Raw genomic sequence first — 12316 nt, forward strand, 5'->3', positions numbered from 1 at the left:
AGGAGAGCCCCAGGCCAAACATGGGCGAGGTCAACATTAGCCAGGCTCTTGACCTGATTTCGTCCGACCGCCTACGGGAGCGGCTTGACGGCCTTGGGGGTATGAAAACATCTTGGCTGCATGAAGCAAGATCTCTTGTGCTAACAACCTTTAGATTTGAAGCATATTCTACTTCAAAACAAGCGGACTTCGAATTTGTAAGCATTTGCGCTGCTTTTCTCAAGCAGACATGACTGACAAGTGTTTGATATTAGAAACTTATTAGATGACAAAGGTTATCAGAAAATATTCGAGGCTCTTTTCCGATTCATTTCAAAAGAAAAATTGGCTTACAATCGGGCAACCAAAATCGGTCCGAAATCAATCGCGGCGTCGCGCCTTTCAACATGTGCTTCAGTCCTCCGAACTGCTGTGGAATTGTCAACGAGGACAGTGGGATCCAGAACTGTTGCCGTTGTCGTGTGCCATATTATAGACGTGCTACCCATTCCGGGTGAAGGTTTGTGGGATCCCCTTAGCGTTGATTATATCAAGGCCTTGAGGTCTCTCCTTCAGTATCCACCCCATGTTGAACACCTCTCCAAAGACGACTGGCATTGCCTTGTTGACTTTTGCCTTCGAGGAATTGGTGTTGGCGAGGAAAGAAATGAAAGCCAGTTGACAATTCGTACCGGGCCGCTTGCCCCAGAGAGTTTTGATGACAGGGGTAGCCGCGCCGGTTCTGCAGCTCCCAGAGCATCTCAACGCAACGGCCAGGCAGATTTAAAAAGTAATGCTGAGGAGCTTGAGCTTTGCATCCAGCTATTAACGTCGTCCCCCACATCACCCATCCTCGACGTAGCTGAAAAGCTACTTTATGGCATGACGGATTATTTATCGTCGCTAAACGTGGTAGGGAGATCGCCTTATGCTGCCCTTAATTCGATAAACGTAGTACTTGCAAAGTCAATAACGGATAATATCGTTCTTGTTCGGGAGACTATTTTTCGTCTCCTTCCTACGATCCGCCGTTTCTGGGTCTCCAAGTCTAGTCAACTGAGAGATGAGATGTTAATGACCCTAACTCTCGGGAAAGACATCCTAAGGTCCAACTGGGCGTCGCCAATGGAGCTACATATTGATACTCTACAGGGCTTAGTCGAACAGATCCACCGAACCTATACACGGTTGCCTGAGAAAGAGATCTTACAGGTTGATGATCTGATATTCGCTTTTGACTCGAGTCCAATTCCGATGGCCATCAAGTTTATGGCCCCTCGTCCCGCTGTTAGCAGGTCTGTACAACACTGGATGACGTTATCGATTATAGCAACTCTTTCGAAACTTGTGGATGATCTCTATCTCACGTCTCACCCCCCTGAGGCTGACGGGGAGGAAGAATCGAACAAGAGACAGCAACTACTTTCAAGAATTGACGATATCTTCCGAGATGCTTCATCATCCCTTGGTGTAAACCGAATATGTGCTCTTCAAACGATTCCCTTTATTATTTATCAAGTGGATCTTGGGCTCGAGTGTGTTTCCTCCTTGTTGCAGCAACTCGCAGCCAGTATTCTAGACGAGAGCGCTATAGTCTCTTCCTGGACTATGATTGCTATTGCAAGGTTGGACTTTGTCTTCAAAGGATGCATTATTCCCCGGCTAACAAAATTTTCCTAGTGTTGCTGGTTGTGGGCATGCATCCTTGAATGAACTGCGAGAGACCTGGTCCCATATATGGGAGCTAGCATGTCGCACTTTGCCGTCTCCTGGAACGACCCGTGCTGGGTGTACGCTGATGTGCGCCATTCTTCACTACCAGTTATTAGACCATGTTGACACTGTAAATACTATTGATTCGATTGCTTCGTCCGTGGACCTCAACGGGCCCGTTACCCTCACGGATTCTGCTCTCTGTCTTTGGACGACTACGATGGATTTAAGGTCCAGAGCAAACCCGGCACAGTGTCAAGAGATGGCGAGACAGATTTGTGCGTGGCTCAAGACCACTTGGGCAATTGGTATATGCTTTGTTTTAAAATGTCACCGAGTGTTGCTGATAATGCGTTAGGCCCGGTTACCGATAGACTCCATGCATCTCAGGTCGCTTGGTTTGCACGGCCATTAAACCTACTCAATTTGTTAATATCATGTACCGGCAGAACAGTCGCTTCTCTAGCTCCCAGCTTTTACGGACCGGTTTGCCGATTAGCCCAGATGTGGATTTCTTATCATCAAAACCGCGACTTACTAAAGTACCTCCTGCTTATTGACCCTCAGGAATGTTTCGAATGCTCGAAATTGTCTAATAATGGGATCATTGATGTTCAGTCCTCTACAAGAAGTAACCCCAATGACATTATTGTCCTGGACCTTCTGCAAACCAGACTTGACTCATTTTCCCAGGCTTGGACGCAGCTTTTTGCGGATAAGTCGAGTCATATTACTGCCGAAACCATTCAGACGTTGGTATCTCTTTGTGTTATAACAAACTCGTTCGTTGAATCCATCTCTTCGCAGTCTTTTCGTTCACAAACTCTAAAACGGGCGACTGATGCCTTGTGGAAGAGTTTGTGCGAGCATCTATCTCAGGATGCTGCATCTCTTCAATATTGCTTGGACGTCCTGGCTCCCCTGATATTGTCACTAGAACCGCCGTTTGATCGGAAAAGCATAATCTTCAAGGCAGTTAGTACAATGTCTCCTGAGCTGCTTCCACTTCTAAATCGTCGACGCGAGTTAGAGCGGGGTGGAGCAAATTTGTCAGACGATGGTATGGACCTTGATGGTCCGTTTTTGTCTCGAGAGAGCATTTCAGCCGAGTTTGAGATTATCTCAAAGCTAAACCGCGAGGACGATGCGACTCCTATTTTTGAGGACCTTGATTCCATTCGGATAGCGAGTACAGTTCAACTTTCTCTAATTGAAGGATATATTTCTACCGAAGACCAGGTTGACGTCAGCGGTCTCATCAGTAATTACATAGAAACTTGGGACGAGGCCGATATTCTCGTTGGATGGACATATTTGGCTAATTTTGTTAGCTCCCTACCATATATTAGCAGGTCTGAGGCGTGCGCCTTGATAGAATTTTTTGGGGAGCAATGCCTCGGATCATACGCTCTCGAAAGATGCGAAGCTTCAATATGTGCGTGTATAAAGCTGATGACATGTCTCGCGGAGCTTTGGACAACTGATGAAAGCGACGATCTTCACGAGTCTGCATCGGATATTTATACATGGTTTGTTGATGTCTTGATCGGAAAGGGTATCGGCACCTCTAAGGCATTGATTAGGCTTTCTGAATTGCTGAGGCACGTTCTGAATGCCAACCCGGCCTTCCTCAGGGGAAACCAGTGGCCTTCACCCCGAACAAGCCTGTTCAAAATTCTTCGAGACGGCGACTCAATAGTGAAATTCCATGTTTCCGATCTAATCCCGGGAATATTTGGTGGATTTGTTTTGAAAGAACACGATGCGATTTTTGACGATATTTTAGAAAGCCTCCCCCGGGATCGTGAATGGGTTGAAGGAATTGCCTTGCGTTTATTCATCCTTGCCAAGCTTGCATCTAAATGGCATACGCTACTGCGCCGGAGTATATATCATATATTTGAGACGCCGGGGCAAGTGCCATCGTCTACATCGTATGCGAAGGAATGCCTGCAAAACGTGTCAAAGGCCCTGGGTCTTGTCAATGCGCGAGAGCTGTTCAAACTCTTTTCATCTCAGATTATCTATACGTGGATAGAGACCCAGTCGCTTACGCAACTGCCCTTTGGAGTGTTTGGCTATGATAGCCTTAGAGATTTACTTGTGGACGTGCAAGATGAAGTCATCGCGCAGGTGGTCATGCGTGTCAAAGAACAGGATATGGATGAGATTTCAACGTGCTTGAAACTATCTCCTCAGGACCTATTATCTAAGTCGTTCTACCGAGCCGAAGCCTATAGCATTGCTCGTGATATCAGTATGCCCCCATCCCAAGATCCAAAGTTACGAGGCTCAGAAAGTGGAATGAAAAAATTGTTGGGACCGGATAAGTTTTTGAGTCTTGTGGAGAAGCACTTCCCGGAAATCGTTGCAGTGATCTTTAGGTCTATGGATCAGACTGAGCAAATCGAGAGAGCCTTCGCGAAACGTCCCTTTTTCCAGCCCGCCTTGGAGCGGTTGAAAAATATTTGTGAGAGAAGCTCATCATCTGCAATACTCCCAATTGGCCAGCAGCCTTCGTTTCGAGCACGATACTTAATAGATGAGCTAGAATTTCTTTGCAGGCGTACAGGTTATGACCTTGAGACAATGTGGACACCAGCATTGGTTTCTTTCGTTGCGAGAGAGCTGATAGAATCAATACATCCCGCTCTAGGCTCACTCCATGCGTGTTCTGTCATTCGCAAATTGAGAGCTTTGGTTTGCATCGCTGGATCAATAGTCCTCGCGAATTACCCTCTTGAGTTGCTTCTGCATTGTTTAGGCCCGTTTCTTACTGATTTCCAATGCTCCGCCGATGCGATTGGCGTCTTCTGGTATCTAATCGATGAAGGACGAAGGTATCTCTCCTTCAGTCCGTCGTTCCTTACTGGTCTAGCGGTTTCTACCCTGGCCTCTCTCAGGGGCTTTCTTGCTTCTCGACCAGAAAGCACAACTCAGGAGACTCACTTTCGAGCCACGATGTCCAATGCGCAGGTCTTCCATCGTTGGTTATCGGAATTTTTAGATGATTATCAAGCTCACGATCTTAAAGACGACGAACAAAGATCGTTGAAAAAGATTATTAAATCCTCTCAGGACATTTGCCTCGCTGGTAATGCCTCCAAGGGCACCCATGAAGGCGAACTTATGGTAGAATTGCTACAAGGTAAGGTGTCAGGGAGGAATCTGTTGAGCAGTGCAGCTTCAGATCTAGCTTTTACACAGCTGTGTCACAAGTTCCAAAGGCCGGAAACGTTCCGTGATGACATTTTGGGTGAGGATCAGGTTGCCTTCTCGAATACAGTTGCATTATGGAGTTCATTAGAAAATAAAGCACTTGGCTCAGGTTATCGACTTTGGGTCGCTAGAGCTTTAGGGAGATCATATGCCGCTACTGGTATTGTCAGCGAATTGTTACTTCGGGAGCAGCGGGTGGCATTTCCCAACGATCCTACCAAGAACGATTCCGTCAACTCGAAAATGTTGATTATACGTGCTCTGTGTGATTCTCTCCTCTCGAATGATCGGCAAATGGTCGGGCTGGCAGAGCGGACTCTGCAACTCATCATGCAAAAGTCATCCAAAGCAACGGGTATTGATGGGTACGAACAAGCCATTCCTGAGTCTCTTACAGAAGCGCTATTTTGGTATCCCTACCACTGCCCAGACTTGACTCTAAAAGAGCCTGAGAAATCTTCCGTTGATCCTAATATTTACTGGAACGCATCCGTATCCGTTCTTGAATTCGCTAAGAGCTTTTCCCTGGCTCTATCACTTAAGGCACCCGGCGACCCTGTGGTTGGTGTACTGCAACCCATCCTATTCGCCATACCTTCTCTAGCGGTCCAATTAGTTCCATATATTCTTCACGAGGTGCTATCTCTGGAAAATCATAATAAAAAGATTCGACAAGCTGTTTCCGCCGCTTTTCGAGAGGCGTTACACAAAGTCCAAGAAACGACACTTCCACACGTTCGGTTAATAATATACTGTATTTTATACCTTCGGTACCAGCCGTTTCCTCGGGAGTCGACTATGGACGAGAGAGATAATTGGCTTGAAATCGATTTCATGGAGGCTGCCCACGCAGCAACCAAATGTCGAATGTATAAAACTGCTCTTTTGTTCGTCGAGATCCATTTTTCACATATCGCCTTAGCCGCTCGAAGATCGTCAGCTATCAAAGTCGCGGAACCAACAGAGCTGCTTCATAGTATCTATTCTAATATTGATGATCCCGACATGTTCTATGGTATTCGGCAGGAAGCATCCATCGATAGTGTCCTTGGAAAGCTGAGTTATGAGAGTTCTGGACTCAAAAACCTTGCTTTTCAGAGCGCAAATTACGATACGGATATGAAATTGGACCTAACCACGGACGAAAAAAGTGCCCTTGGTATCGTAAAAGCCTTGAATTCAACCAGCCTTCAGGGCATCGCCAACGTCATGTTTCACTCACCGGAGATAAGAGTCAAGAGGCCAGAGGCTTTCGACAACATGATTTCCACTGCTTTGTACCTTCAGCAATGGGATGTACCAATCCCGAATACTGCTTCTCCCACCGGTAATCTTTTCAAAGCTTTGCAAGCCTTGAACACTTTTGAAGAAAAAGCGCAAATAATGCGGACTTTGGATGAATGCTTCTTGGACATGCTTAGCCGCCTATCCGAGCAGAATCAATCTCTTTCGTCTCTTAAAGACACTATGAGAGCCCTTGGTATACTTTCTGAGGTCGACGAGATTATATCTTCCGAATCATGCACTCAAGTTCAAGAAACCTGGGAGAGGATATTAAGCAGGAGCTCATGGTTGAAATTTGAAAGGTAAGACTTGAGGGTGCGTTATCTTATGAAGAGGTCTTTGACGATTGTTAGTTTTGGAAGCATTGGTCAAATCCTGTCTTGTCATGAAGGGGTATTTTCCATTATTAGCCGAAAGCCTCAGCTACAGGCGATGTTGGGCATAAGCTCTGGAGATGCACAACTTTTGAAAGTGAAAGCTATACGAGAATCCCTTCGAATTAGCAGAGAGCATGATGCTCACCAAGCCTCACTTAAGTCAGCGATGCTATTGACAAAGTTGGCTGGGCCGTGCTCGAAAGTGGGACTTGAGATTGATGCTGCAGCCACGTTCGATTTGGCCAATGTGCTATGGGATCAAGGAGAGATGACTACGTCCATTAAAATGCTTCAACAGCTTAGTGAGCGAAACGACCCGCAAAAGGAGGCGATTTCCGTGAATCGAGCAGAGATTCTAGCCAGTCTGGTAAGATCACAGCTGATATTCGTCAGTACGAATTCTAATCTGGGGGTAGGGGCATCATATCGCTGAGGCTAGGCTAGAAAAGCCGGATGCGATCATTCAGGATTATCTAGTCCCAGCTATCAAGGAGCTCAGGGGACATCATGATGGGGAGGAAGCAGGTCTTGCTTTTCATGAATTTGCCGCGTTCTGCGATCAACAATTGCAGAATCCTGATATGCTGGAAGACTTCAAGCGGATTGAGCAAATACGCCATCGAAAAGAGAAAGAAGTCCAAGATTTGGACCAAATGATGAATACAGCAACAGGAAAGGAGAGGGATCAGCTACGTATTTATCGAACCAAAACAAAGCAGTGGTTTGACCTCGATGATCGGGAGTATCAACGCTTGAAACAAAATCGAGAGATCTTTCTAGAACAGTGCCTCGAGAACTACTTGCTCTCACTCAAGGCATGCGACAATTTTAAAAATGATGTCCTTCGATTTTGTGCTTTGTGGCTCGATAACTCAAATAGCGACATTGCCAATGGGGCAGCCGGGAAATACCTCTCACAAGTACCGAGCAGAAAGTTTGCACCGTTGATGAATCAGCTTTCATCGCGGATACTGGACGTTGAAGATAGTTTTCAGCCACTGTTGTTTGATCTCATCTTTAGGATTTGCAGGGAACATCCGTATCACGGCATGTATCAAATATTTGCGAGCAGCAAATCGAAAGTCGGGAACGATCAGATGGCTAAATCGCGATTTAATGCCGCAGGGAAGCTGGTTGGGCGGCTTAAGAGTGATCGTGCATCAGGCGCAACATGGGTGGCAATTCACAACACTAACATTAGCTACGTAAGGTTCGCGATGGAGAGAATGGAAGAAAATGTCAAGACTGGATCCAAAGTACAGCTCCGAAGTTCTGTCATGGGCCAAAAGTTGATGCAAGATGTCGCAAAACAAAAGATTCCACCTCCAACTATGAAGATCGAGCTTCGTGCAGATCGTGATTATAGCAAAGTACCACGCCTTACGAACTTCTTCCCAGAATATTCAGTTGCGTCTGGAGTCAGTGCGCCTAAGATTGTGACAGCGATTGCATCTGATGGATTACGTTACAAGCAACTGGTAAGTATCTGTCCTTTATCTTAGGGTGTAGATTCTCACCTTGCTGTTTAGTTCAAAGCTGGTAACGACGACTTGCGTCAAGATGCGATAATGGAACAAGTTTTTGAACAAGTTAGTGGTTTACTCCAATCTCATCGAGCCACTCAACAGCGTAATCTCGTAATCCGAACTTATAAAGTCCTTCCTCTTACCGCCAATGCCGGAATCATCGAGTTTGTTCAAAACACTCTGCCATTGCACGAATACTTAATGCCTGCACATCAAAAGCATTTCCCAAAAGATATGAAGCCAAATGCCTGTCGAAAGCACATCAGTGATGCACAGACAAAGTCCTTGGAGCAGCGATTAAAAGTCTACCGCCAAGTTACGAATCACTTCCACCCAGTCATGAGATACTTCTTCATGGAGAAATTTCAGAATCCAGATGACTGGTTTAGCAAACGACTGGCATATACGCGAAGCACGGCGGCAATATCAATTCTTGGACATGTTCTCGGTCTCGGTGATAGGCACGGCCACAACATTCTTCTCGATGAAAAAACTGGCGAAGTGGTGCATATTGATCTTGGCGTAGCATTTGAGCAGGGCCGCGTTTTACCTGTCCCTGAAGTAGTTCCATTCCGGCTTACTCGCGATCTAGTCGACGGAATGGGGATCAGCAAGACAGAAGGAGTCTTTCGTCGTTGCTGCGAATTTACCCTCGAGGCTTTACGCCAAGAATCCTACAGAATCATGACTATCCTCGACGTGCTGCGATATGATCCATTGTATAGCTGGTCCTTGTCTCCACTCCGCATGAAGAAAATGCAAGAAGCAGCAGAAGGAGCAGAGGCAGTCAACGAGAGTGGAAACGGAGCATCAGCGAACGAGCCAAGTGAGGCGGACCGAGCATTGACGGTTGTAGCGAAGAAGTTGAGCAAGACGATGAGCGTGGCTGCTACGGTTAATGAACTGATCCAACAGGCCACGGACGAGAGGAATTTGGCTGTATTGTATTGTGGTAAGTTTTCAAATCTCTGTGTTTGTTGAGATGAACAAGATGCTAACGGTATCCGCAGGATGGGCTGCGTATGCGTAAATCTCCCTACGTTTGAGTATAGCGTCTGTCATTGAATATCTGTTTGGCTATTGGCTAGATTTGGATATTATAGAGACCCTTCGTACCGTCTCCTAAAGATGATCGGTGCTCATGTGCCAAAACATTGCGCTTTCTCATAATTATACCCGATAATTGTTAAGTCCTTAGGGTTGATGTACTATCCAGTTACACCCGAAGTTTCAAAGTTTTCGTATATAGACGACAGGCGTAGAATGACATTGTTTCTTTGTTAATAGATCCCATGAAGATCCACGGGATCCGTGTTGACTGTGTTGTTGGACCTCTTATGCCTACATATTAGCCAAAATAAGGTTTGGAAGAAGCAATAAACTACTAAGTGTTATTCAGTTAGTTATACGGAGTAGTCTGAGTACAGAAACCATACAAGGCATTCTCTAGCCAAGACCAGAGGGTCGGTGGGATGTCAAGAATTATCTTCATCTGGCGTTAGACACTCAAATCAGTTATATGTCTCCTCAGCACTATAGCTCCAAGTCGTTAAATACGAGATGGTAGCTTGGCGAAAAACAATTGCCCTGTAAAAACACCTTATGTACGGAGGTGCGTCTCAAAAGTCTTTGCCGCGCTAGTAATTAGGCTAGTACCAGAAATACATTGAACCCCACCAAATTAGTATGGATCAATCTGTACCTTAGATCATGGATTCGTTCCTCCTCTTGTACATCCTCCCAAGTATTCATATCTCCAAGATGTAAAGCTGCTAGAGTCTCTGCAGCTTCTAATCTACTAGCTAAGCACTCCCTTCCTAGATCCTGCTGTTTTGAGATCTTTCCCTTTAAATGCTGCCCTTTATACTCTCAAGGACCCTTATAACCACCCTCTCTATACTCATTCCCTCCCTCAAGCCGTATAATCTCTTGAATATGATGTGGAATTCACTCAATCCACTGTTGAATCTTCTCTTGCAAAAGCTCATTCCAGTCTTGCAGCCAAACTTCCTTTGCAGTCTTGGTTTTGTGTGGAGCTCCATGAGAAGTTGTATGCCTTTTCATCCACATCCAAGCAGGCTCCAGATAACATTCTTCCAGTCATCTAGAGTCCAATCCTTATGAACAATAGCAAATTTCAGTCTTTTCTCTCTTATAGACTCAGTTAGACCAGGTTTCCAAGTAGGTTTGACATTAATAAAGCCATAACACTGCAGAATTCGCCAAACACTTGAGTGGGATATACCAGATTCAAAGGCAAGAATCTCAGTGGATTTCTCTTGGCCAGCTCTATCCTTGTGAATCAAATCCAATATCTCAGATTCTTTACTGGAATCTATCTCTTTAGGACATCCTGACTCACTTTGCATCTTCAACAAATGAAATATCAATTTGCTGGTTCTCTTGAGGCTTATAGCCGCGGTCTTTGGCTTGTTTTTCAATCGCACAGAGGGTTCTAGCAGGAATTCCTAGAGCAGTAGAGACTTTGTTGACTGGTATTCCCCAAGAGACTAAAGCTAGAGCTTGGATGCGAATAGCAATTGGATGAAACTGATTATTTTCAGGCATTGGAAATTATAATTGAGATGAGATTCAAGCTGGCGATTGTTTTGAAATCAGAAGGTACATGTAGGTCCGTAGTTATTTGGTTGGGGGGTATTGTACTTTTGATACAGCTATAATTACTAGCGTGAGTAAAGACTTCTGAGACACACCTCCGTACTCCGTACGGAGTAGACTGAGGTAAAAAGGTTGAAACGACCTTTTGTATAATAGGGATACTTTCACTAGAAAGTCTGATTAAATAGGCCGCGGGCGTTCACAATTATGGAACTCACTGTCCAATGCTTTGGCTTTATGATACCATCAAAATTCCTGCAGAATAAAGATCGATGCCCGTTCGCGAATGGATTCATCTAATGGCGGTATCGATGCCCTCATTATCACCCTAAACGTGGTAGCCAAAAGGATAACCTAGAAAGGTGGAATGGGATCAGTTTTGGAGGCGGTTTCTGCTCCGTTGCTGCAAAGCTGTACGGAGGAGGATAGGAGAGTATTTTCCCAATTAAGACCTTCACAAGCAGGGAAACTTGGAGGCAAAGCAGAAGAGTTTGTATAGAACCAAGCCTCAGAATGCTCTTTCCGACTCTCCATTCAAGTCAACAAGCTGACCGGGGAAACGGCAATATACCTTCCATCTGCTTGCTATTCAGCAGACAAGCTGCTCCGTAGAGGAAAAGCGTTTCGTCTCAATCCTCAAGACAAAAAGCTGAGTGGCAGGCACAAAGCGTGTCCAACCGGCGAATCTAGAGAGCACGATGCATGCAAAACATGCTAAATAACTGGTCAAGTGCAAGCAACTGCCCCTGAAAGTGGGCGCACGGTTCGCGTCGGCTGCCTCGGGATGCGGAGAGAAACCTTTGCCCTAACTCACAAGCTGTAATAAAGAAGAACCGATTTCTCAACCTTAACTAAGCCTTTTCCATATAGGCGCTAAAAGCCAGCCGGTTGTGCCTAGAAGTCCCTTGAGAGTGTGTATAACAGGAGGAGTCTGCAGTTGAATAGCGTAGAAAGGGTAACGTACCAGTACTTCCCCATTAAATAGATCGCAGCGGAGACCGGGAAGCAGCTTCTACTGCCGTTCTTCCTGCTATTCTTTGCGGCTAAACGCTGCAGTCAATTTTCGAGGCCTGTACCTTCCATCGACTGCATCGAACGAACTTACAGACAGTTCCCCGGCTGCCGCCACCTGGAGATTCGTTGCCCTTTTTCTTTTCAGATCAAGTGCTTATCACGTCTGGCAATCGTCCCCTTTCTTCCAATAGATCCACATGATTTCGTCACCACATTGGAGCTGTGGCATGTTGGTCAGTCACATTCATTTCTCACGCCAGCTGTATAACAAATCCAAGAGTAGCATAAGCAGGTAAGCTAAAAGAGTCAGAAGAACCAACTCACCTTCAACATTCTCAATAGGAAATTTGAAGGAGGGCTAACTTTGGTATTAATTCATCATTCTCTCCTAAGCTATACAATCATCCCCTCAATACAACCCCCAGTGGAACAGAGATATTCTTCTCCTAGAGATCTAGAGGTACGGAAAACCCGTGCTTTGCTTGTGATGATGAGACTTGTTATGATTCTAGAAACGTTAGTTCTAATGATGAAGAAAGATATGTTCTGAACAGGGCTTAGAGCTTCTGGACGCAAACCTAGATT

The 12316-nt window shown here is 45.5% G+C and overlaps 1 protein-coding gene across 1 annotated transcript; it reads left to right on the top strand.

Moving 5' to 3' along the window:
* Nucleotides 1-20: 20 nt before the first annotated feature.
* On the top strand, nucleotides 21-9264 carry TEL1 (Serine/threonine-protein kinase tel1; the record flags this gene model as incomplete). Its single annotated transcript, XM_066125610.1, has 9 exons — nucleotides 21-99; nucleotides 155-197; nucleotides 255-1604; nucleotides 1660-2000; nucleotides 2051-6497; nucleotides 6549-6939; nucleotides 6989-8050; nucleotides 8102-9050; nucleotides 9109-9264. 9 exons carry the CDS (start codon nucleotides 21-23, stop codon nucleotides 9126-9128), a joined length of 8682 nt encoding a protein of 2893 aa, XP_065981694.1. The 3' UTR covers nucleotides 9129-9264.
* Between the last annotated feature and the right edge of the window lie 3052 nt (nucleotides 9265-12316).

The sequence above is a fragment of the Coccidioides posadasii genome, chromosome 4 (assembly GCF_018416015.2).
Source record: "Coccidioides posadasii str. Silveira chromosome 4, complete sequence".
Taxonomy (NCBI): Eukaryota; Fungi; Ascomycota; class Eurotiomycetes; order Onygenales; family Onygenaceae; genus Coccidioides; species Coccidioides posadasii.